The sequence below is a fragment of the Fonsecaea nubica genome, assembly GCF_001646965.1.
Source record: "Fonsecaea nubica strain CBS 269.64 chromosome Unknown Scaff36, whole genome shotgun sequence".
NCBI lineage: Eukaryota > Fungi > Ascomycota > Eurotiomycetes > Chaetothyriales > Herpotrichiellaceae > Fonsecaea > Fonsecaea nubica.
The window spans coordinates 18,864-43,441 of record NW_019173709.1 but is presented as its reverse complement, the minus strand read 5'-3'; the positions used below and the strand labels follow the sequence as shown (position 1 = coordinate 43,441).

Here is a 24,578-nt window from a genome sequence, read left to right as displayed (position 1 = left end):
CATACCAACTCCGACTTTTTGGGCGTATGCAAAGAAAGAATAGGTAGCTCTTGAAAAGGCACGCTTGAACGCAACAGGTCTGAACAAACACAAATCCAACGCCATTTCCCTTTCCCTTTCCCTTTTGCAATAAGAGACAGGCCGTTTTTCTCGTGACGCTGTAAATACTTGGTGCGTTGCGAAAACCATGACACAAACAGACAGGCGGGCAGCCAAAGTCCACGCGCACACGACCAGATCACTCATCGTCTGAGTCGTGATCAAGATCGTCATCCTCGTCAACCCCCCCAACATCCATACCTGCATCATCTTCAGAATCCGTGTCCTCGGCCTCCTCCCCAGGAATGCCTTTCCACTCCACGTAATCTCCCTCGATCCAATGCTTGCTGATGGGCAAGTGGTACGGGTCGTACGGGAAATACCCCTCCAACATCCCATTGTCTCCAACCCAACTCAAATCCCGGTCTGGATTGCTGATGGTCAAATCGGACACGCCGCGCCAGTGGCCAGTAACCCGCACATGTCTATTCTCTTCAAGCTTCGGATATACGTAGAATAATTGCAAGGCGTGCGTCAGCTTGGCAAATTGCTCGACAATGACCGGGGTGCAGACGCGCAATGGGTTGAGTGGGGAGTAGATCGCCGCCCGAAGTGACTCACGGAGTGACTCGGCAAAATGGTACGTCTCGGCCTCATCCTCATCGACGTCAATGTCAGATTCGTCGTCGGAGTTGGCAGAGGCGATGTCTCGCCAGCGGAAGCAAAAGATGTACAGGATTGCTTGGAAGGCGGCATAGAAATCGCCATAGCGTTTCAGGTCGGGACCGCGACAAGTGGGCTCGTATGACTTTCGCAAGATGGTCAGATGGTCGCAGAGCAGATCCAAGCAGTCGTGCACCACCTGCGGCGAGACATGGGCACCACGGCCGACAAATCCCGAAAAGTAGGCGGCGGCGCTGTGTCGAAGGAGATGCGGTTGTTTCTTATCGACAAGAACAGCGACACAGGATGTGACGAAGCGATCGACAATGATAGGATCGGCTTGGGCGAAGTGGAAGACCAAGAACTGCGGATGCCGCGCCCGATATGTCGGAAGGATGTGAGTGTGAAATTGAGAGATAAGCTGCTCAACAGCATTATCGCGGGTTTGGAGGGCGGCAGAAGTGGTGAGTTTGGCGTAGTATTGGAACAGAATGTCCATAATCAGGTCAATCTGCTTGATATCCTCCTTCAGTTTACGGCGACGAGCGACAGCTGGGTCAGTGTCTTCGTCTTCATCCATCTCGGATTCATCACTGGTGCTTAGATCATCACTTTGATCATCGAGCCCGCCGGCCATCATGTCCTGAGATGAGCGTGCAACCAGTGTTTGCGAAGACGACATGTGGTTAAGTAAATCGTCTTCGACATCCTCCTCTTCATCATCGAGATCAACCTGAACCGAAACGTCCAGCTTGATGAGTTCTCGCAAGACACATGTCAGAATCTCGGATGTGAGCTCGGGCACATATTTGATCATCTCCATAAAATTTCGTATGTAGGTCAAGCGCTCCTCAGCCTTCTGAAAATCGAACTGGAGTCGGGAAGCGACACGATCGGCAAGAGCGGCAGGTGATGAAGGGACATTGACGGTGATGTGTTGGATGGCTTGCAGAACTCGTCGATGGATCTTTGGTTGTCTGACGGGGGTTGAGCTGTCGATGCGCCGTGTCTTTTGAGGTCCCAAAAGGTCAACCAGGACCGACATGATCTTGCGCTGATAGCCGCGTTGCGCCGCAGCCAGGTTGTTGAGGAATCTGACAAAAATTGCATAGTACTGATCATCCCGTCCTACCCACTCGCTATTCAGCACTGCATCGACCAAGCCGCTGCAGTCTTTGTCGAGTGACGTGACATTGGCCAGGAGAGCCTGAAGGTGAAATTTGAGCACCTTGGTGGACGGTGCGTTTGGTTTGTCCGGGGAGGAATTGAAATAGCCTTTGACACGCTCGTATGCCTCGTCTTCTCTAAACCGATGTCTTTCAATGGCTCTCCGCACTTGCTCTTTGACCACCAGGGGATCCAGGTCCTCATCATCGTCTGCGGACACAATCTCGACGTCGGAATCAAAGGTCACGCGAGAGCGTTTGGAGGGACTCGAAGGCGTCTCCATGAAACTGGTTTCATCGATTGACCGCTTCAGGGTTGATCTCCGTTCCATAGGTTGGGGTCTCATGGTTTTTGAAGGAAGCGAAGGAGTCGAGATGCTGGCCGGTAGAACAGGCCGACGGGCCTGAGGTGGCGGGGTTAACATGGCCGGGTAGGCAGATGTAGATGGGGGTGTTCTTTCGACACATGAGACGTAGTAATGTGGACGAACGAATACGAATATGCGGCAAGTATGGTTGACGTGAAGATTGGAGCTTGACGCACCAGGCTTTTGGCCCAATGCAATCAATCGTTGGTGAACAATGAACAATAGTTACAACATCGAGTGAGAAAAATCATCGAAATTTCTCTATTGTGCGCAGGGAGGCTAAACCCCTTTTGGGTCGAGGCCCGACATTTTTGGAGACACCATCACGATTCATGATTATTCACGACTCATTCACTTCACAGCCTTCAATGTCTGAGTCACTGTGGATAATCGAATCAAATATGTGTTATTGACACGAATCACTGAGCAACGTGGCTCATACAAACAACCGAATGACTCCCACTTCGTCATACCCACACCCATCCAGACTCTACAGGTATGCACGTTGGCTGATCTTTTCCGTCCCTTGGATTTTGTCGAAGTTCGACGCATCGTTCCCAAACAGTTCAATACGATGACCCAGTGCCCGTCTCAAGATCCAGTCTTTGCTATTAATCTCTTCTTCAACTGTGCCCTCATCCAATGGAGGAATCATCTCGCTGCCCTCCAACCGCTTCAGCAACACGTCATTCTCTGGTCGGTTGAAGTACACCAGGGAGTATCGGGTGTGGTCTGCCTGCTCGCCGGGTGGAGAGACCACGCGATGTATATTGGACCGGAGAAGGCCGTTTGTGAATTTTACCATTGCGTCGCCCAGATTGATAATGGCGTGGTTAGGGAGGGGTTTTACGTAGCACCATTGTGCGTCTCGCCCCGGGGGAAGGACCTGTAGACCACCCAACCGATTGAAGAGGACCGTGACACTTCCAAAGTCGGTGTGCTCACCCAACGCGGTCCGTCTGTCGTCCATAGGCTGAGGCGGAGCTTTGATAAAACGAACCTGATCCCCCGCGTGGCCCTCGAGCCGATGCATGCCTTGCAATGTATTGGGTGGTAGTCTGAGGTGGTCGTTAAGTAGTTCTAGCACCAGTGTGACAATCCCATGAGCTGAGGACATGAAGGATTTCAAAAGGGGCCGTCGTGAGCTGAGAACTTCAGGGGCAGGTATCGGATCCATGATCCCGAACATGTCATCTTTGGATACCTGCATGTCGGTCAGGAATCGTCCCGTAGCCACCCAGGTACTGAACTCAACTCACGTTGTAGAACTCGTTGCGGTCAAGATTGCCATCTCGGTCAACAACATTGGCACCAAAGCCTTTGTACCCAAAGTACGACCCCTTCTTCTGGAAGTCATACTGCTTTTTCTCCTCCAGTGGAAGGTCAAACAACTCCTCCCCGACCTTGAAAAGTTGGTCTGCATCGGCGAGCAAAGAGTCTCCTGGCCCAGTCAAGTCTAGGTAAAAGAATCCGAGGTCTTCGCAGGCTCGCACGAATCGGTTCACCTCTTCAGGATCACGGTCAAGCAGTTTGGCCAGAGACAGGCGAAGGAGGGGTGCGGTGGGCACATCCTCAGGGAATGGGGGAACATTCTTGAACGTTTGTGTTGGCGCCGTCAGCGCTTCGGGGACTGCCTGAGTTGCCATTGTGCTGCTGATACTGTTGCTGAGAAACTGAGATTGGGCCAACGCTCGGTCCGGCGCAACGGCGGCCAATTCGAGATATATAGACTTCGCCAAATGGCCGAGGCCACTATCTCCACCTCCTCTCCGCGTCTGGTGGATTGACATGACGACGCGTGAAGACCCCGTGTGGGGAAGACCAAGTATGATCCTCCCGAATGACCAGCAATCATCTTGCAGCTTTCCGGGGGCACAGAGTCCACCATTCGGCATTCTCTCGGATATCATGTCAGCATCCTTGGACTCCAGCACCAAAGTGCGGAATATGTGTCGATGCCACAGGTTCGCTAACATCTACCCAAGCATTCGTCTAGTCGGGCGCTCTGCATCAGTTTCACGGCCATCGTCCGCCGGCTCATCATCGACCGATTCCTGTAGATGTCCCTTGGGGTATTTCCGTGATAGCGATGTCGAACAATGTAGTGCCAGGTATCTTGTCCGACTGATAGTGTTGCTGCTGGAATGTCCCAGTGAGAAGGGTTGGATGTGTTCGAGCGTACTCTTCAAGCAGTTTTGGGTTCCGCAGGGGATCATCAAGTGGGTGTTCTCTCAGTTGGTTTCGCGGCATCGCTAGCAGAGACACTGGCTCACTTGTGGCGTTTTACCTGCGCATTCTTCCAATGAATCATTTCTCGACGGTCATTGATAAATGGCAGATCGATGACCTTGTAGCAGACTTCCCATTCAAGGATTGAGTGATCTGCCAGTCCAGAGTCAACACGCATTGAGTCCTTTCCCCCCACGACGACATTCAATGTCGGAAACACCGAAACTTGTCCGTCTACTGTCAGCACGGGAATTGTAAACCTCAACTTTCCTGGGGCTGCTTCTGCTAGAATGTACTGAAGCTCTGAGCCCCTATCCTTGAGCCTTGTGTACACACTTTGTACATCGGACTCGCAATAAGTGCGAATGCGGATATGGGAAAGCGTTTCGGCAGTTTTTGTCCGTACACGCACCCAATATCGATGATCCCAAAGCATCCACTGGGACCAAAGCCCTGTCTGGTTGTAGTTCTTAGCACATCCCAACCGGAGGATTGGACCCGCACCCTCATTGCCGACTTCGCCTGGTCGGATGTCAAGGGAAAAGCTCCTTGATGTACGTGTGATTTCTGCCAGACGTAATGGTGGACGTGACAGCGTCCATATCGTCCCTCCACTATCGGAAAAGCTCTCGCTAAACTCGCTCTGCCGTTCCATTCGGAATCCGGATGTCGCCGATTGTTCGCTCATATCTAGTCCAGTGCTTGACTTCTCGAGTAACACCTGCTGCACAGTCACCCACTCTCGCGATCGAGATCGGTTCTTGTCCAGGAACTGCCTCAGGTTATGCCGAGGTACAAGAGTCGGCTCTTCATCTCTCGACTGCGAGCTCACCACACTTGTCAGTCTCGCCAAAGCATATGCCCCAGCTTCAGAATCCAACTCGCACAGAGAGATAAAAGCAGGCGATACTCGTACAGTCATACGACCGGACCGCAGGTCGAAGGTAAGCACTCTGAGATTTTCAAGGATCTGTTCCCCTCGCGCCGCAAGGGAAGTAGCAAAGCGCCAGGACGACTGTTGAAGTGAGAGGATGGAGGATGTTTGCAAGGCTTTGGGTAAGGTGTAATGGGTCCTCATATACCGCACAGCATTCCGGAGTGTCAGTGTAGGATCATAATTTGTCTTATCCTGGACATGTGGGACGTGATTTGTGTTGCAGAAGTCAATGATCGCAGATTTTGCAAACGACAGGAGAGGTCGGTGGATCCGCAGCCCGCCCGGCACAGAAGGCGTCACAGTTTTCCCTTGGTTGATGAGCCTCGAGTCCATTGTCTCTCGATTTACTCGCGGGTCGTGTGGGTTTAGCCACCGCGCAAATCTCTCGTAGCTTTCAATTTCGTTTGCACCCCTAATGTCCTCACAGCACGGTATTGTGCTATGCTCTGACATGCCCTGAAACCCGAGAAATGATGTCCCAGCATTCCGCACGAGACGCATTAGGACTGTTTCAACTTGGTCGTCTTGGTGATGTCCCAAAAAAAGATGGTGGATCTTCTTCTGAATCGCCGCATCTGCAACCAGCCGATACCGTGCTCGCCGAGCCCTCAATTCGAAATCGGCGGTACTCGCTGGATCAATGTTGTTGGGCCATTGGATTTCGAGGATTTCGCTTTCAATGCCTTGGGACCGTAAGCGTGGGCTCTGTTCAGAGTTCGAGAGACATACTAAGACGGCGTAGCTGAGATTGAACGTAGTTGGCTTCATCGGTGCTTTCTCTACGAGCCTTGTGGTTGACGATGAAGACGAATGGTTGGACGGAAACATTGTGCTTTTCAGGCACTGTGTTAATCTCATTGAGCAAGTATGCCAACGCCATAGAATCGGGGCCTCCGCTGACGCATACACCTGGATCTATCAGCAGAGTCCCGTCCAAATGATGGTAGAGCAAACCTATTGGGACCGGTCTCCTCTGGTCGCGGTCCAATCCGTGCTTTCTCCAGATTTCCAAGAAAGAACTCAGAAAGGTTTTGACGGTTAGACATGGCACCGCGTTGGCCGTCCGATTTACTAGAAAGCAAGCCATGCACGAAAAAATCAATCCGGTCACCTAGGGCAGATGTAACCAGCGCATCACATCTTCGGCAGAAGAAAAAAGTCTCGAAGAGAAACACAGAGAAAATGCCATTCTGGTTGTGGTACCTGATTTCACCTACACTGAATATATCAGAATTCTGCTGTAGGTTGGGCGTAAATGTGCTCTTTGTAAATAGAGCGAAGCAAGTATTTGAGCTCCGAGATGGATTAATTCGAGTTTCTCGTGCACGTGACTACACCTGATACATGAACAACTGACACGTGACAAGCACGCGAGTCATTTAGGCGCATGCGCCGTACACTAGCACGTGAGGAGGTGCGCCGGTACACAGGAGTCTGGCCTTTAGACAGTGGCCGGTGAATTGGGAAGTGTTGGAAGTGCCGATATCCGTAAGTGTTGCCTGGAGAGTATCTGGTCATGGTTCGTAATCTTAGGCAAAAGAAAAGTGAGAGGGACGTGGCGGTGCGGCTGTGCGTGTGGCTGATTCTTTGCCAGGCACATCAGTAGAAGACTAAAAGCGGGAGTTGTGGTACCGAGTACGAAGTAATCTGATTACACTCAGGTGTTGAGTAAGGAATTTTTGATATCGATTTGGCATTGTATCCGTTGCGGCGTATAAGATGATAACAGCATTCACCATGTCGTACTTGTGGGCTGACAGTCCCCGTTGATTCAAGCTTAACCAAGATGCCTCAAGCGTGTCCAAGAATGCCTAAGAACGACCAAGCAATTCCCACCTGGATGACGCCCAGCCCGCCAAACGGACAAGGCTAAAGCTTCAAACCATTCAACCAGGGTAAAGAGTCCAAGAGGAATCGCAGGAATCTTACATCTCACCTGCTTTTGTTACAAGAAACTGTCTCGCAGATTTAGCCCAAAAGAGGGTGTAATGCGATTGAGCCCCCTGTGACATTCACGTCCTAGAAAAACAGAATGACGCTGGACTGGGATCGGCGCCTGGAATAAAATGGGGCATCCAGGCACCACAAACATCTCGGGTGGCGCTAATGGAGGGAATCAAATGCATCCATAGGCCCGGCTTTAACTGTAGAAGTGGAGCGGATGTGGCTACCCAAGGCACTGGGGGCGCTGAACAATGGAAGAGAACAAATTAGATTGGGTTGTTTAGGCATGTCCCCCGTCATTGTGCATGCGCATTGGGTGTCGATGGGCATCCCCTTCAGTACCTGGTCTATTTCCTAGGTGCTTCTCGTGCTTCCTCCGCCGCCATCGCCACATCCTGCACACCCCGTATCCTACCAGGAAGAGGAATACCAAACCCCTTGTTTCATCATAGACAAACAGACAGACACACTATTCGGTCCTACCCATCCTCAGATCGCATTCCGCGTTTGCTATAGTTTACCGATCACTCTCTAGCTGAACCATGCCCTGCAATTCACTCAAATCTCCCTTCATTTCGCCAAGGGGCCCCCTTTCAATGACTGGTTCGGTACTGTTGATTTCTGCCCGATTCCCTGTTTTGCATCATCACCATCATCATCCTTTCACCTCACTGCACATCTAGTGTTACGCCAAACGCTCATTACCGCTTTGCAGTCTTCCCTGCGTATTATTGGGGCTGTGCAACCTCCCACGTATCTCGAAAGGCAGCGACCAGACATCCCATCCTGTGGCCCATCTATCCTGACCATATTGTCCACCCACACCACTGTATTGTAACAATCTGGCGGTCTTTTGCACAGTTCAAAATCGCTATTTCGAGACGACCGAGACATTCAACAGGAGAGCGTTGAGGTTGGAGTGCTGAACAATGCGTCAGTACCCCGGCACACACCCATTGACTCTGCATCGCGTCCTAACTAGAACGCAGACAAGTTTCGCCACCAGGCCAAAGTTGCCGCGTGGTACAATGATCCGAATGACGATGCCAATTTGCCCATCAGAAATCCCTTTGCGAAATGGAAACCCAATTCCAGGTCGAATACGTTGCGGCGCATTGAGAACGGCGACGGTAATGGCTCGCCCCTGACTGCTACGAGAACCGACGATCCCAATGACTATCGGCCTTCTTCATCGAGAGAGAGGGGTGAAGAACTTGGAGTGAATCCGTCTGTGAGACACGCGGCGACGACACCAAATGCTAGATCTTCTACAACACCCAATGCACCTGGCAATCAAGTCGACATGCCTCGCTCTCTGAGTCCAGCGAATTCGGAAAGAGGTCTTGGAGACGAGTTTCGGACGGGAACTGAAGATGGGCTGAGCAGCGACACGTACACATATGGCAAGCCCAGTCAACCAGAAGAGGGGGGTTCGCTGCGCAACCGTACTTCGGGTGACAAAAACGTCGAGAAACACGGCATCAAGACCATCTTCAGCCGTGACTCCAGACAAGAGAAGGATGACGATGGCAAGGACAAGCCAGTATTTACCGCGTGGAGTCAAATCCGAGCAACACTGTTCAATTCCTGGATCAATGTCCTTCTCATTGCCTCGCCGGTTGGCATTGCGGTCAACTACGCCGATGTTGATCCTGTTGCCGTTTTCGTCATCAACTTCATCGCCATCATCCCTTTGGCGGCCATGTTGAGTTATGCCACTGAAGAGATTGCTTTGAGGACCGGCGAAGTTCTTGGTGGCTTGCTTAACGCCTCCTTTGGCAATGCGGTCGAGCTGATTGTTTCCATCATTGCTCTGGCGAAAGATCAAGTCTTGATCGTCCAAACTTCTTTGATCGGTAGCATGCTGTCGAATCTTCTGCTGGTCATGGGCATGTGCTTTTTCTTCGGGGGTGTCAATCGCATGGAACAGGCCTTCAACATCACAGTGGCTCAGACTGCCTCGAGTTTGCTCTTCTTGGCCGTCAGCAGTCTGATTATCCCTACCGCCTTTGAACAATGGGCTCGAACTGGAAATGGCACCTCCAACACCGAAACCGCTACGACCGAGAACGCCAAACCCGGCGTGGCAGAATTGAGCAGAGGCACAGCCATCCTTCTCCTCATTGTCTATGCTTGCTACCTCTTTTTCCAACTCAAAAGCCACTCGGCAATCTACAACGCCCCCAGCGCGAAGAATGAGACGCGCGATGTGGGCACCAAGTTCAAGAACGCAGTGATTCCTGATAAGCTCCGCTCTAAGAAAGCACCAGGAGCCGAGACTCCAGAGCCGGTGGAGGATGAGCCTGAACAACCTCAACTATCCATCTGGGTTGCTGTGCTGACATTGACAATCTCCACGGTCCTTGTTGCCCTGAACGCCGAATTCTTGGTTGATTCAATCAACGCCATCACCTGCGGCGGTGGCATTTCGAAAAATTTTGTCGGTCTCATATTACTTCCGATCGTCGGCAATGCTGCAGAACACGCAACGGCCGTCACAGTTGCCGTGAAAGACAAGATGGATTTGGCCATCGGTGTCGCTGTCGGCTCCAGTATGCAAATTGCACTTCTGGTACTCCCATTCGTGGTTGTTTTGGGCTGGATCATTGGCAAAGACGATATGACTTTGTTCTTTGATGGCTTCCAGATCGCAGTCTTGTTCGTGGCCGTTCTACTCGTCAACTACCTGATTAGCGACGGCAAGTCACATTATCTTGAGGGTATCTTGCTGATGACTTTGTACATCATCATTGCGGTCGCCGCCTGGTTTTATCCCACCGCACCTGGCCTCAGCGACTGCCCGAGCGACTCATGATTACCTTTCGGTGTTACTCTATTCGAAATTTCCTATCGGGTTTGGGAGCGAGCGCTTGCAGGGCAGTCCGGCACAGGATGCTGATGGACATTGGTGGTGGGTGTATCTCTCCAAAATGAGCTACTACAACTTTTAATCAACTTCATCGCACCACTTTATTGGATTTGGGAATCTCAAAACAAGGCTCAACAATCCATCTCATCTACCTGCACATCCAGTCGCTATTTGTCGAGCGGCACTCACGATACCTGGCCATCTCGGGCCCATTTCCCTTGGAACCTGACAAGGCGACATGTCGTTATCATTTCAACCGTACCCGCGAGCAGCACTCGACTCATTTATTTAGGCTGCGAAGCATATCACGCCATGTAGTATGATCGACCCGGCAAACAGAAACACCCCTCGCGATAATCTCAATTCGGGTTTCAAATCTGCTGCATAGGTCAAGCTATGCGCAGATATTTCGCCACCGCATCGTCTCGGGGAGACTACCCGAAGAATTTGCATGAGCGTTCATGCTCGTGGGATGATTCCCATGGCGAGGAAACATGGTCCACGAATTGTTGAGGGGGCCATTTAGAATGGAAGCAACGGAGCTGTGATTCTGAAATAGGGATGGAAGACGTCATGATAAGAGAGGCCCAGACTTTATTTGCAACCTTGAATGAGGTTCCAAGCGGAGCACATCGCGTATCTCTTCTGTCACGACTGTTGGGCAGAAATGAAAATCTAAACACTGGGCTCGTAACATTAGCCTCGAACACATCAAAATTGAAAAATATTGCAAAATGTCCTGTCTTGCAACGAAGCGATCCGTCTCTATGCGTGTACGGAGTACCTCGTAATCTTACTGCGACTCTGTCTGGTCTCTTTGGAACCCGTGACTTCTAAAAAGGGCGTCTCAGCCTTGTCTGTCGCAAGGCTGCAATCCAAGCCCCGCCGTGGCCGTGACGAGAACGACCAGTTCGAGGACCTCGGTCAGTGCTGGGTTTTTCATCTTACCACATCACAATCGTAAACCATACCTTAGCATTTACGCTCTCAGCCGTGGTCTGGCCATTAGGCCTCCAGATTTCATTTGCCGGTACGCGCCGAAGAGGTTGAGGATATGCGTGTGGTTCATTACGCGTTGCTTACATGACCTCGTAGCCTCGCCTTTATCTCTCGTCTCGCCTTTAAGTGGAGGGTTTTTTTATTTATTTTCCAGGCAAGCCGCAAACCATCTGGTTGCTTGTTTTGTATGTATAGTCAGAGGAGAACGCGAGCAGATTCACTCCCCTCAATCCAATGGTGAGTCACGGTGGCAGGACCACGGTAGCCAAGTACCTCTTCACCCGGCTGCGCCAGCAGGGCGTGCACGCCATCCACGGCGTGCCCGGCGACTTCACTCTCAGGGCGCTCGACTACCTCGAGCCCGCCGGGGTGAAATGGGTGGGCACCTGCAACGAGCTGAGCGCGGGGTACGCCGCGGACGGGTACGCGCGGGTGCGCGGCCTCGGGGCGCTGCTGACGACGTACGGCGTGGGCGAGCTGAGCGCCATCAACGCCGTCGCGGGCAGCTTCAGCGAACACGTCCCCGTGGTGTCGATCGTGGGGACGCCCCAGCGCCGGCTGCAGGACCAGAGGAGGAACGTCCACCACACCCTCGGCGACGGGCGGCCCAGGGTCTTCGCCGAGATGGCCAGGCACGTCACCGTCGCGCAGGCGAATCTTGTCGACGAAGCCACCGCGCCTGGGGAGATTGATCGCACCATCCTCGCCGCGCTGAGGGAGAGCAGGCCCGCGTACATCGAGCTTCCGGCGGACATGGCGTCGAAGGAAGTGGTCAACGGGGAGAAACTGCTTGAGGAGCCACTGTCCACGAAAGACGTGACCGCTGGCGACGACAACGACGAGTTGGCGAAGAAGAATCGCGAGAGGGAACTCGTCGACGATCTCTTGCAAAAGATCTACGCCGCCAAACAGCCCCTGGTGCTGGTCGACAGCGGCGGCGGCGTGCGACAACTGTGCGGTGCGATCAACGCCTTTGTCCACGCCTCGGGGATCCCCACGCTGTGCATGCCCTCGGGCAACGGCATGGTCGAGCACGCCCTCCCAAACTACTATGGCGTCCACTCGGGTCCCGTCGGGCAGATCGACACGATGCCGTACGTGCGCGACGCGGACCTGGTGATTGCGCTTGGGCCCATGTTCTCCGACACGCAGACGCTGTCGTGGAAGGTTGTCCCAGAGGCTGACAGGACGATTACGCTGGAGAAGAACTGGATCCACGATCCCACCGGCCCTAGGCCAACCGCGGAAGCCCGGGTCGTCGAGAAGAAGGAATCTATCAATCTCGACCGGTTCCTCGCCCGGCTGACACGCCAGATTGATCGCGCGGCCGTTGCGTCGCCCGACGTCACGTCTTTGGGGGATTTCCGCACAATCCAGCCGCCAGCCTATGCGAGTGTGGGTGTTGACCTCGACGCCCCCATTGACCAAACCTCCTTCTACCTCCGGCTCAGCGCGTACCTTCGGCCCCACGACATCGTGGTCCTGGGTAACGCGACGCCGATCCTCGGTGGTCGGGACCTCGTTCTGCCCAGGGGGGCCCAAACCATCGCGTCGGGCCAGTGGTTCTCGATCGGACACATGCTGCCTCTGAGCATGGGTGTGAGTTTGGCTCGACAGCATAAACATCATCAACCTGGTTTTCATCACCAACGAGATGCTCATGGAAACCCAACACGAACAACACAATCACCAGTCCCCCGTGGCCGCACGATCCTCCTCGACGGCGACGGCGGCTTCCAAGTCACGGCGCAGGAACTGGGCACCATGATCCGCTACAGGATCCCCGCGACCATCTTCCTGGTCAACAACGCCGGGTACGCGTACGAGCGCCAGATCCACGGCATGCACGAGGACTACAACGACCTGGCGCCCTGGCGGTACGGGGAGTTGGCGCGCGCGTTTGGCGCGAGCGACGAACACGAACAGCTCTCCAACTCCAACTCCAACTCCAAGACGGTGGTGCGGTCACGTTCGTCATCTGATGGACCTATGGACGACAGGGGTGACGATGACTCCGATGACTCCTCGGAAAATGACGAGAGTGATTCCTACCCCGTGCGCACCTACGAGGTCTCGACCTGGCGCCACCTCGAGGACTTACTCGCCGACAGGGCCTTCTGTCGAGGTCGAGGCCTGCACTTTGTCGACGTGCGGATGGGCAAGTTTGACGTGCCCGAGAAATTCAAGGTCGTGTTCCAGCGCGCGGGGGAGTCGCTGGGCTAGCACTGGGCAGACACGCAGATCACTTGGTTCAATGTCAATTGGATTGGAAAACAAGTGACCGCTGATGAGTGACGAGTGACCAGCTCTGCGATGGCAGCATCCTTTTCTCAATCCTAAGGTGAACTTGCTCTTAGACGGGGATATCATCCCGCCAAAGACGGCGAAGCTGTCAGGCCGAGTTCACGGAGCATCGTCTGAAAAGTACAGCAACCTGTAGTCGGAAAGATATCGGAGCTATTTTCGCGAGAGACTTGGGGTCATCTATCGATTTAGACTGCATCATCCAGACTATCTCGCCTCGTACTGCTCGTTCAAAGCCAGGAAACAGCTCCTGCTCAAGATCAATCCCGCAGACAACCCCCTACCAACCCTCTATTTAGCTGCGCAAGCTGCGTCGGGTCGAAATTGCCCTTAGCGGTGATACGCAAGAGTCGCCAGATGTGTCTTCGTCGGTTTCTCTTTCTGACCAGCTTTGTGTGTGGTCTCCTCTAGGATGTCATGCATGGCACCGTCCATCTGTTCTTACTGTAATGTCTACAAGTTTGTGTCGAAACTTGCTCTCCTTTCCAGAATCCCATCCAAAGATGTTGATCTTGTACTCCGATTTGTACCGCCAGTGAAAGTTCGCACAATGGAGCAGGTCGGCGTAGCCAGCAACGCTCGCGCGTCGGCTACATCCTCTTCCTCTTCATAGTCATCGCTCGATTCCGGAGTAAAAACAGCTGTCTCATCTTTGTCCATGTCCTCTTGCGTTTGCAAACTGGGAAGCTGAGTAGGCCAAATGAGCAAAATAGATAGAATGGAGAAGATGATGCTCAAGAGAAAAGTCGCTCTCAAGCTCGACGCATACGCGTCAATGACCTGTCTCTTGTGCAAGGGGTCCAAATTTCGAATCGAGTTGATGGATTCCCTCACGCTACGAATGATCTCTCGTTTGGTCGCTGCGTCGGGTGCTGTGACATATCTGTTCAAATATATCGGCAGCGCATTCTGCAACACCCAGCTACTCAAGGCCACACCCATAATGGAGCCGAGGTTGCGGACAAGACCGAGTGTGGTGGTGGCCACAGCTTGGTCCTCCTGGGAGTTGAGGGCAAGGATCGCAATCGTTCCTGCTGGGAAAAAGAATCCTTGGCCGATCGAGACGACGGGAATGAGAAAGGGGAGAAGCGAGGTAGGCGTGTCTGCTGATAGGCACGTTACAGCAATCGAGCCGCCGAGTCCCATGATTGAAGCCAGCACCATCGGCGGCTTCATGCGTCGTCTGAGAGTAATGTAAAGTCCTGTTAGCATGGCGGCGATGCTAGAGCCGACTAGAGGAGGAACCAGGTAAAGACCAGAAGTCGTCGGCGAAGTCTGTCGAACAGCTTGGAGGTAGAGTGGAACATTGAACAAAACCGTATTGGAGATCAAGGAGGCAATAAAGTTGCTTCCTATAACATTCGCGATGGGTATCGTCGAGAAAAGTCTGAGAGGGAGGATAGGACGTTCGGCTTTGCGCTCCGCAAATACCAAGGAGACACCTGCGATGGCAGAGATAACCAGGCTGCTGATGACAAAGGGGTGTGTCCAGATGAACACATTCCCGCCCAGATTTACCCCCAGGATGAGGCCGGAGACTGTGAGGATCATGCCAAACATTCCATAAGTGTCGAAGCTTTTGAATGCTTGACTCAGTGTTTTCCCTTGGGTCTTTGCAAGATTTGGGCCCAGGTTATCAGGGCAAGAAAAAATAGCGAGGATACCGTAAACGGCGATGAAGGGCAGCTGCAAGAAAAAGGCAGCGCGCCAGCCGAAGTAGTCGCAGAGAAAGCCTCCCAAGGCGGCGCCTAGTCCATTGCCCGCTCCGTACGACTGATTTCAGTCATGTTAGCAGAAAGAGACATCCGGTATTCAGTGTCGAATCGGCGGTATGAAAGAGGCAGAGAATACTTCACGCTTGAGGCCGGGAAACGTACCAAATTGAAATAACTTTGATAAATCCCCCTGTACTCGATTTTGACAATGTCACTGGTCAAGATCCCTCCAAGGGCAATCACTCCTCCGGCTCCCAGTCCACTTACCGCTCTGGCGGCGATGAAACTGCCAATACTGCCAGCTGCACCGCACCATAGCGTGCTGGCGAAGAACATGATAATGGCGAACAGCAATGCCGGTCGCCGACCGATCGTGTCCGAGACACGGCCGTACACTGGCTGAAATACCGTCGAAGTCAGATAAAAGACAGTGCTAAGCCAGGAAGCAGCATTGGAGGCTTCAAAGTATGAAGTAATGACGGGGTGGGAAGAAGCCATCAATGTGGTGTCAAAAAATGCAATCGAGCAACCGAAAATTATGCTCCAGAACAGAAAATGGAACCGAGGGCCCGAGATGCAGTCTCGATAGTGAACATCAGAGCGACTTGGGCGATTCCGATGGGCAAGCAAGCTTGTTGTTTCAGTGGGCTGGGCACCCGTATGATCCTCGATGCCAGCTTCGATGCACGGGCCTGGCGTTGCTGTCGTATCGATCAGCGGTCTTTCGTCGTGGCTCTTCATGGTCATGCGCGGTCACTGGGAGGTTCTTCGAGGATCCGATCTGGAGTGTCGGGCACAAAAGCCAGTCACGGCCTCATAGGCAGCATATAACGGTCTTGCCGTTGCGTCAGATGTCATTAAACAGCCTCAGCCGCGGGTTCTTGGTGGCCAGGATGGATTCATAAAGCTGAGGGGCAACAACAGAACGCTTGTTGAGTGAGAGCTAAAGTGCGGCCGAACGAGGGCCTGGGATAATAGAATGCTGACCATGACCCATCTTGTTGCAACCATGATCTCTGCCCGCATGGCAAGTTCTTCCTGCAACAACGGAGCCAGTATGCTCTTGCCGAAACCCTGTCGATGCTCTAATGTTCTGATGCTCAGAAATACAAGAGCCTGCGGCTTTTCCAAGACGGCAGCCGCGAATGGCAATGAGCTGACCACATCGAATGTGTAGATCCGCAACGGGAAGGCCGGATCCGGTGCTGTACAGAAGATCACCCCGCGGCGCCTCTTGACGCCCCTTGCATCGACTTGACAGCCGAGATTCGCCTCCAGCCAATAAGAGCCAGAACACATTATCAATCAGAGGCGCCAAAGATAGAGAGGATGGAGAAGAGCGATGCGTAAAAACGGCAGGCAATGAGGCGATATCGAGAGTCAAATGACGCGACTTGGCTGCCCACACGCTGTAATAGTGTGGCTGCTATATCCGCAATTAGATAATGGAAATGTCTCTGACGCCCTTCTCACGGCGCTTGCTGCGTTGCCGGCGGTGAACACCTTGTTGCTTTGATTTTGGCTGAGATACAGTCTGCAGACTCGGGCCCTCACTGCTTGCCCGATGAGGAGAGAAGATGAATCTGAAGGTCCCTCGAACCCTGCGTATCGCAGTCCTCGAGTGTGATACTCCGCTGCCGGAGACCAAGAAAAGGTTCCATGGCTATGGTGGTGTGTTTGAGTTCTTGCTCCGATCAGGAGCCAGAGCCTTGGGTCGACCTGACTTGGACCCCGATGACAGCCTCCAGTTTTCCGTCTGGCAGGTCGAATTGAATCCAGACCAGTATCCCGATCCTGCAACCATTGACGCCATTTTGATCACCGGTTCCAGTGAGTTTTGATTGTCCTGCTGCTGTTGAGGAGCCGTTGAGAGACGGGACTGGGGTGTGGACGCTCAGACGAGGGATTCGATGCAATGCTTCTCCTGCGGTCCCAGCGATCCAACAGCAAGTAAATAGTGGAGGAACGGCCGACGCTGATGTATGAGGATCAATACAGGACACGATTCCTTTGCAGACACACCTTGGATCAACAAGCTGGTCGACTACACGGCGAAGATCCTGTCAGAGACGACGGTTCGGGTCATCGGCGTGTGTTTCGGCCACCAGATCGTGGGCCGCGCTTTGAAGGCAGAGGTCGGGCGGAATCCACAGGGGTGGGAGGCAGCAGTGAACGATGTCCAGCTATCGGAAAAGGGAAAGGAAGTCTTTGGTGTCGATAAGATCGTATGTTGTGTAACCTTGACCTGCACGGACCCTGTCCAGATTCCCCCTCTTGCTGACACGATTGCTAAACAGCGCCTCCACCAAATGCACCGTGACTGCGTTTTCTACTACCCGGAAGGCGTCGAGGCCCTTGGATCTTCTCCTGTGTGCAAGGTCCAGGGCATGTATTCACCAAAAAGGCTGCTGACCGTACAGGGCCATCCGGAATTCAACCAGGAGATCATGACAGAAATCATCAGCACGCGACATGCAACAGGTATTTTCGACGACGAGGCATATCAGGAACATATGAACAAGGTGAATCTACCACATGATGGGTTGGTTGTCAGTCAAGCATTTCTAAAGTTCTTGTTGGAATAGTAGAGATGAAGAGTCTCAGGCTTTGTTTGGATTGTGTTGATTTTGTAGTTTGCGCCTTGGTCAATAGAAATAGACCCCTTTGTGGGTGTGCAGCTGCTGGTTGCAAACCGCTGCCACCACAGCAATTCTCCATGTCCGTATCCAGTGTCCAGTGTACAAATGTCCCTCGTAGGACTTCACAACTCTGGTTGCCCTTGCGATCCATGTAGAACACCAACCCTAAGAGACCATCCTGTCGGTGTCTGCTGCACCAGCAGGTATTCTGCCTTCCGCAAGATCTTTCTCAATTCTCTCGATCTCTTGAAAGCTTTTGGCTTTCTGAATCATCATTTCCACTCTCTTTTTCTCCGACTCGGTCAACCGTGTCCGGACACCCTTTTGGGCGGCGGGAGCCTTGCCATTGACGCCGCTTGACGAAGCGTCGAATGTCCGGCTCTTGAGTCCCTTGATCTTCGTGGCCAACTCGGTGGGGGCTTCCGCTGAGCCAAACAACTCCTGTGCCTGCTCTCGTTCCACTTGTCGCACTTTTTGAAAATCGAGGAACCGTAGTGAGGGGATTGACCAGATGAGATAGAGTCTATAGTGCTGTAGGATGATGTCAACAAACGGCGCTCTTTTCTGCTTCTCTGCTCCCAGATCCGTGGTCCAGGCTTACCTCTTTCTTCGTTACCGGGTTGTCCAGTAAACTCAAGTGTGTCAATGCCCCGCAGGCCGCCAGACCCTCCAGGTCAGCGAGCTCCTTGACATGGTTTGACGTCAGGACCAGCGTTGTCAGGTTGGGTATCTGTTCTGCGATCCTCTTGTCCACGCTCTGTATTCGATTTCGCGCACACAGCAACGTGTTCAACCGCGGGGAAAGAGGGAAGTTGGAGATGGTGGTAATGTCATTGTCGGTGAAGTCGATCGCATCTTGCGGGCCTGCGACGCCCAAGTTCTCGATGGTGGGGATTTTATGGCCTATACAGATTTGCACGAGGAGATGCGTGTGTGGTCAACTATGCTCTTGTAGAAATCAAAGTGTAGCATCTGCTCTTTTCAGACGTACCTCGGAGATCGAGTTCACGCTCTTTGAGGGGGTTCAGATATGACAGGGAGTTGTGGATGAGGTCCGCAGTGAGCCTCATTGCTGCGGCAGCGGTTGTCCTTGAGGGTTGGTTCAATCTAGCGGGAAAGTCGTTGCGGGTTTGGGGGACGTGCTGGGAGAAATATCAAGAAATTTGCGACTGACGTGTGATTGGTCAGGAAACCATTTTCAGCCTTGTCATTTCCACAAGGCTGAGATTTTCCGGGTACTTGTCGCTAACCTTTTTGCCCAGGTTGGCTTCAAACATCAACCCATTTCCTGATGTTGTCACAAAGATACGATCCTACGTTGCTTCGTTTCTAGGTAGGTAGATGTCCAAACAGGGGGCATCAGCCTCGCTCACAAGGCTATGTGTATTTCAAGGTTAAATGCAATCCTTATGACCAGGTAATCATCTCGAAAATCCCCTTACATGGTGACCGTCCACAGAAACAGTCTGTGGGAGACCTTCAGTACTCTTCCTGATCCATGGTATACCTCGTACTGTCTGTCATCTCCGTGAGTTTCTGCGCACTAATGGAGAGCAAGGACCGAGGTCCCCCTGGCAAGGAACCCCGCGATTGATTCTCCGCACAAGAGGTACGAGGTACAGTAAAACGATACATATGATTGGAACACCTCGATTGATGCCTTCGCCCTTGTCGCTGTACAAATTTATTCCATACAAACAGAACATTTTCCTTACCTCACTTCTCTGCTAGCAACACCTTAACAATGGCTACTGAGACACTGACGACGGAGCAGCAGCGAGCCGCCTATCTCAAAGAGGCGCAGGAAAAAGCCGTCAAACTGTTTGATGAGATCGAGCAATCTATAGTCCGGCCCGGCGTCAGCGAGAAGCAACTCAGCGACGAGATCCATGAGCTTGGAGCTAAGCGCTACGATGTCAGAACCCATTGGCACAAGCGAGTCATCCGAAGCGGACCCAACACGCTGTTCCCGTACGCTGAAAACCCTCCGGATCGCATCCTCCAAACGGACGATATCGTCTTCGTGGATCTAGGCCCAGTGTTCGAGGCCTGGGAAGCCGACTTTGGCCGCACGTTTGTGCTTGGAGATGACCCGGTCAAGGCCAGGCTGCGCGACACGTTAGAGCCCTTGTGGAAAAAGGTCAAGTCGCACTTCCAGGACAATCCCGACATAACAGGCGAGGAACTATATCACTTCACCTGTGATTTGGCCAAAGAAGCAGGATGGGAATTCGGTGGCTCCCATGCAGGACACCTCGTCGGCCAATTCCCGCACGAGCGGATTCCGGGAGATAAAGTCGAATTCTACATAACCACGGGCAGCGAGAAGCCAATGAGGCGCACCGGCAAGGACGGACAGCCATTGCATTGGATCTTAGAGGTCCATCTTGTGGACCGCGAACGCCAGATCGGCGGGTTTATGGAGCAACTCTTGACGGTCGATTGAAAAGCCCGACACCCTGTCCGAGAGCAAACCCCATACGGGGATAGAGATATGTCGCTGTTCACCATACCTACATATCCAAGGCACGGTTGAAAGAGCTGGAAAATCCTTTGCTGGAATGTTCTGTCATTTAATCTGCACCTATAGGAAACATCTGGAGCTTGGCTACGTGCTTGTATGTCCTCGACCTACAGAGAATTGGAAAATGGCTGGGGTCAAAAAAACATACCGGAGACCACAAGGCTGAGTCTGTAAGGCTGAGGTGGCATGCCGCTTATGTAAGACGGTCGTGGGGGGAACCAGAAAGTCTGGGGTGTTTTTGGGGCAACAGTCGCTTGAACTGCGTCCCTCCGAACATACTCGTACATACTGTCCATAGGTACTACGCACCTTACGATTGGCTGCCTGGCTGCTTCCTGGCCATCACTGAGCGTTCAAGAGTCACTGCAAGACTTCCCACAATACTGTACGCGCAACTGATGCATCACTGGTCTGACAATCTTTCCTCTCACAAGCCTCATCAATGACTGAGCTCGTCCGGCCCGAGGGTGAGTCCGCCTCGCAAGATGACTTCACCGATCGCAGCATCCTCACGCGCATGCAGCGCTTCCGCACCAACCCATTCACCTTCGCACATGAGATATCACTGTTTGTCCGAGGCGTGGGATGGCGAGCCTATGACAATCCAATCGGACAGCCAGTTTTCTACCCGGGCTACACAGCCAATGTCAAGAACGCGGTCATGGCGTCTCCTCTCTTGCGGCAGAAGATCGTCGAGCTGACCGAGGAGCGCTTGAAAGTTGAAGAGAAGGAACATCTCCTGGATACCACCAGCCCGATGTATCTGCCCGAGAGAGAGAAGCGAAGGCATGAAATCACGTCACAACTGATGGAGATCACCGCTGACATGCTGGATAAAATGGTTTGCAAGATGGAAAGCAAGATGTACATTCGGGCAGCTTTCTACGGGACCACGCAGTTGCTCACCAGAGCATACAGTGCGATCCATGTCTCTGAAGCCGAGGTCAGAAGACTCCGTGAAGTTGCAACACTGGCGGCCAAAAAGAAACAATCCATCATATTTCTACCCCGGCATACGAGCCATGTTGACTATGTCACCTTACACCTTGTGTGCTACCGCCTGGGCCTGACCCTTCCGGTTGTCGTCGCTGGCGACAACCTGAATTTCCCACTCGTCGGCAGCTTCTTACAAAACACTGGGGCCATGTGGATAAGGCGAAGCTTTGGGAATGATCAGCTTTATACGACACTCGTACAGTCCTATCTGGACACCCTCCTCCAACAGGGACTCAACCTGGAGTGTTTTATTGAAGGCACAAGAAGTCGCACTGGCAAATTACTAGGACCTCGCTTTGGCTTCCTCAGATTCCTCCTCGACTCGGTTATTTCAGGCCGAACGGAAGACGCGTATGTTTGCCCGGTATCCTTGCAGTACGACAAAGTGATTGAGGTTGATTCATACGTCAATGAACTCTTGGGAACCCCCAAACGGAAGGAGAATCTTGCCGACTTCATCTCGGCGTCCTCTGTTCTGTCGCTCAACCTGGGTCGAATCGACTGCAGATTCCACGAGCCTTGGAGCTTGAAAGACTTTATCAAGGAGCAGCAAGCTCGTCAGACCCCGGCCGCCATCGCTGAAGCAGCTTCCTCAAGTTCCAACAGTAGACTTCGGCTGCTACGAACCCTCGGATACAGAGTCCTCTCTGACATTAATGCAGCTTCGGTGATCATGCCCACAGCCCTCGTTGGGACTGTCCTATTGACGATACGTGGCCGCGGGGTTGGCAAGTCCGAGCTGGTTCGTCGAGTTGACTGGCTCTGCAAACGTATAAGGGCAAATGGTGGCAAAGTGGCAGATTTCAGAGGCATGCCCACCTCTTATGTTGTCGAAAGGGCGCTGGATGTTCTTGGGCCGAAGCTTGTCGGTACAGTTGATGGCCTTGCAGAGGAGACCTATTACGCCGTTGACCGCTTTCAGCTGTCATTCTACAGAAATATGACAATCCACCTCTTCATCTCAGAAGCGCTGATTGCGACGGCCTTGTACACCAAGGTGAAACAGGGAGGTGGGAGCGCGAATCAACGTATGCCTGAAGCCGAGTTGACAGATAAAGTTACCTTCTTATCGCAACTGTTTCGAGGAGAGTTCATCTTCCCTGCGGGTCAAGGTCTGCGACACAACCTGGAACAGGCGATGCAGGGGTTGGTGCGAGATGATGTCCTCAGGGTTACGGAAGACTCTGAAAGAATGGTCGGTCTCTCTGATGCCGAACGGAAGTCAGGCAGAGAGAATTACGACTTGTATTGTTTCCTCATCTGGCCGTTTGTGGATGCTGCATGGCTCGGCGCTGTCTCTTTACTGGCATTGGTACCTCCAGCCTCGTCTGCAGGCTGGGTTGACATGCAAAAGGCTCAAAATATGGCCCAGCTTGCTGGTCGCACGCTGTATCACCAGGGCGATTTGTCTTACTTTGAAGCAGTCAACAAAGAAGCCCTCAAAAACGCCTACAATCGGTTCCAAGAAGAAGGTATTATTGATGTCGCGAAAGGTACAGAGTCAAAGGCAAAAGTCACCGTGCGGCTCGCTCCTGATTGGGCACCTCAAAGAGATCCAAACACTGGGGAACTGAGTCCATCCGGTCGCTTATGGGACTTTATTGAGAAGATTGCACAATATCGTCGAGAAGGGAAAAACAGGCGCGACGGGGCCGCCGTCTCAACCCGTGTGCTTTCACTGGCGGCGAGACTCAACCAACAAATCTTTGCAGACGAGGCCGTACCCACGCCACACGCTGATCAGACAACCGTCATGGAACGCAGGAGACCTTCCAAATTGTGATTGATTCAGAACATGCGGGCTGGCATAGCTCCTTCTCACGGTACCAATGCAATGGATGTAACCCGATTTTGCAAGGCTGCGAAGCGTATGCACGAAGTTTCTGCATGCCTGGGCAATACAACAAGCACTTGTTTATTATTGGGGTCTTGAGTTGAGGGTGCATCATCTCTCACCATATTACAACCAAATACACTTCACCTCACGATCGAGGCAAGGTCCCTGTTATCTTCGGGAGTGTAAAGGACTGAGAGGCTGAAACCAGAAGGTTTGCACGTTCGAAGTAATGGTGTGTCTTGACCTGAACTGAACATTCAGGTAACTAACATGCAATAACAGGGTTGGTGCGATATCCCACTACATGGGTATCACTCAACAACCAGCCTAGTAATAGCTGGGTATGCCTCGATGTCAGATTTGGTAAATGCTAGTCTGAAAACATGGCCTGTCAATATCATATGTGCCAACAAATTGTACAGCAAGATCGTCCACTTGCCAACACTACAAATGAGCTTCTTCCAGTTCAGAGCCAGACCATTAGTCCGGACTATGACGAAAGCGCCGGTTCAGGATACGAAGAAGCACATGCCAAAGGGTCAAAGGGCTGCAGCGGCGAGTGGTGGACCTGAGCGCGGCTTACGATCACAAGATCAAAGAAATCCGTCGAGGATCTGGATCGCGGTTATCGTCCCTGCGTGCCTCACGGGCCCCGGACGCTGCTTTCCGTCTGGAGATCGAGACTTAGCGATTTCAGCATATTACTACCCCTGTCGCGGCAGCCTCGTCTTGCCACAAATTCAGGCACAAGTGGATCATATCATCACAAACGCGACGACGCTTCTATAACACAGTGCGACCGCCGTCGGTATATCTTGTATACATACATATATATAATGGATGGAGCCGTGTGCAAACCTCATACTTTTCCACCTGACTTTATCAGATTGTCAAATCCATCAAGCTTCTGAGTCCCCTAGCAGTCTGAGACACTTCTATCTCGCGTCTAAAGACATAAGGTGAGGCCTGTGTCTGAGGCAAGATGGAGCTTGACAAGCTCATGTGACGCGTATCCTCCTAAGCCCCGATCGCATCTCTCTCTGTCCCGCTACCTGCATTGACATTTGCTTTCTTATGATGTACCGAGCAGAATTGCAACCAGAGAGTCTCCCATAGATGGTCTGCTTCTTTCTCAAGAATACAACATTCAAGAGGCTAAATGTCAATGATCCAATCATCAGGCCTGCGACGTGCAAACGAGGTTGGGATCTGAGATACACGAACCTCCGAGGAGCATTCACCATATGCCACAAATGGTCTTTAGCGGGACACGATACCGCGATCCCGCGTGTGTACGAGCCTTGGCCCCTAGAAGCGAATCCATACCTTGACCTCTCTCTAGCCGCGGA

The 24,578-nt window shown here is 52.5% G+C and overlaps 10 protein-coding genes across 10 annotated transcripts; 5 read left to right on the top strand and 5 right to left on the bottom strand.

The window, feature by feature from the left end:
- Window positions 1-238: 238 nt before the first annotated feature.
- On the bottom strand, window positions 239-2,215 carry AYO20_05918 (hypothetical protein; the record flags this gene model as incomplete). The annotated part of the gene is made up of 1 exon (XM_022644209.1): window positions 239-2,215. The coding sequence occupies one exon, from the start codon at window positions 2,213-2,215 to the stop codon at window positions 239-241; it is 1,977 nt and encodes a 658-aa protein (XP_022499735.1).
- A 511-nt stretch (window positions 2,216-2,726) lies between these two features.
- On the bottom strand, window positions 2,727-4,026 carry AYO20_05917 (hypothetical protein; the record flags this gene model as incomplete). The annotated part of the gene is made up of 2 exons (XM_022644208.1): window positions 2,727-3,440; window positions 3,496-4,026. The coding sequence occupies 2 exons, from the start codon at window positions 4,024-4,026 to the stop codon at window positions 2,727-2,729; spliced, it is 1,245 nt and encodes a 414-aa protein (XP_022499734.1).
- Window positions 4,027-4,505: 479 nt separating this feature from the next.
- On the bottom strand, window positions 4,506-6,282 carry AYO20_05916 (tRNA(Ile)-lysidine synthetase; the record flags this gene model as incomplete). Its single annotated transcript, XM_022644207.1, has 2 exons — window positions 4,506-6,085; window positions 6,132-6,282. The coding sequence occupies 2 exons, from the start codon at window positions 6,280-6,282 to the stop codon at window positions 4,506-4,508; spliced, it is 1,731 nt and encodes a 576-aa protein (XP_022499733.1).
- Window positions 6,283-8,275: 1,993 nt separating this feature from the next.
- On the top strand, window positions 8,276-10,161 carry AYO20_05915 (calcium/proton exchanger; the record flags this gene model as incomplete). The annotated part of the gene is made up of 2 exons (XM_022644206.1): window positions 8,276-8,279; window positions 8,336-10,161. 2 exons carry the CDS (start codon window positions 8,276-8,278, stop codon window positions 10,159-10,161), a joined length of 1,830 nt encoding a protein of 609 aa, XP_022499732.1.
- A 1,287-nt stretch (window positions 10,162-11,448) lies between these two features.
- Window positions 11,449-13,437, top strand: AYO20_05914 (hypothetical protein; the record flags this gene model as incomplete). The annotated part of the gene is made up of 1 exon (XM_022644205.1): window positions 11,449-13,437. One exon carries the CDS (start codon window positions 11,449-11,451, stop codon window positions 13,435-13,437), a length of 1,989 nt encoding a protein of 662 aa, XP_022499731.1.
- Window positions 13,438-13,971: 534 nt separating this feature from the next.
- AYO20_05913 (hypothetical protein) lies at window positions 13,972-15,974 on the bottom strand (the record flags this gene model as incomplete). Its single annotated transcript, XM_022644204.1, has 2 exons — window positions 13,972-15,291; window positions 15,396-15,974. The coding sequence occupies 2 exons, from the start codon at window positions 15,972-15,974 to the stop codon at window positions 13,972-13,974; spliced, it is 1,899 nt and encodes a 632-aa protein (XP_022499730.1).
- Window positions 15,975-16,810: 836 nt separating this feature from the next.
- On the top strand, window positions 16,811-17,821 carry AYO20_05912 (hypothetical protein; the record flags this gene model as incomplete). The annotated part of the gene is made up of 4 exons (XM_022644203.1): window positions 16,811-17,063; window positions 17,232-17,458; window positions 17,531-17,755; window positions 17,819-17,821. 4 exons carry the CDS (start codon window positions 16,811-16,813, stop codon window positions 17,819-17,821), a joined length of 708 nt encoding a protein of 235 aa, XP_022499729.1.
- Window positions 17,822-18,037: 216 nt separating this feature from the next.
- On the bottom strand, window positions 18,038-18,942 carry AYO20_05911 (hypothetical protein; the record flags this gene model as incomplete). Its single annotated transcript, XM_022644202.1, has 3 exons — window positions 18,038-18,403; window positions 18,474-18,775; window positions 18,864-18,942. 3 exons carry the CDS (start codon window positions 18,940-18,942, stop codon window positions 18,038-18,040), a joined length of 747 nt encoding a protein of 248 aa, XP_022499728.1.
- A 674-nt stretch (window positions 18,943-19,616) lies between these two features.
- On the top strand, window positions 19,617-20,318 carry AYO20_05910 (hypothetical protein; the record flags this gene model as incomplete). Its single annotated transcript, XM_022644201.1, has 1 exon — window positions 19,617-20,318. One exon carries the CDS (start codon window positions 19,617-19,619, stop codon window positions 20,316-20,318), a length of 702 nt encoding a protein of 233 aa, XP_022499727.1.
- Window positions 20,319-20,838: 520 nt separating this feature from the next.
- Window positions 20,839-23,175, top strand: AYO20_05909 (hypothetical protein; the record flags this gene model as incomplete). The annotated part of the gene is made up of 1 exon (XM_022644200.1): window positions 20,839-23,175. The coding sequence occupies one exon, from the start codon at window positions 20,839-20,841 to the stop codon at window positions 23,173-23,175; it is 2,337 nt and encodes a 778-aa protein (XP_022499726.1).
- Between the last annotated feature and the right edge of the window lie 1,403 nt (window positions 23,176-24,578).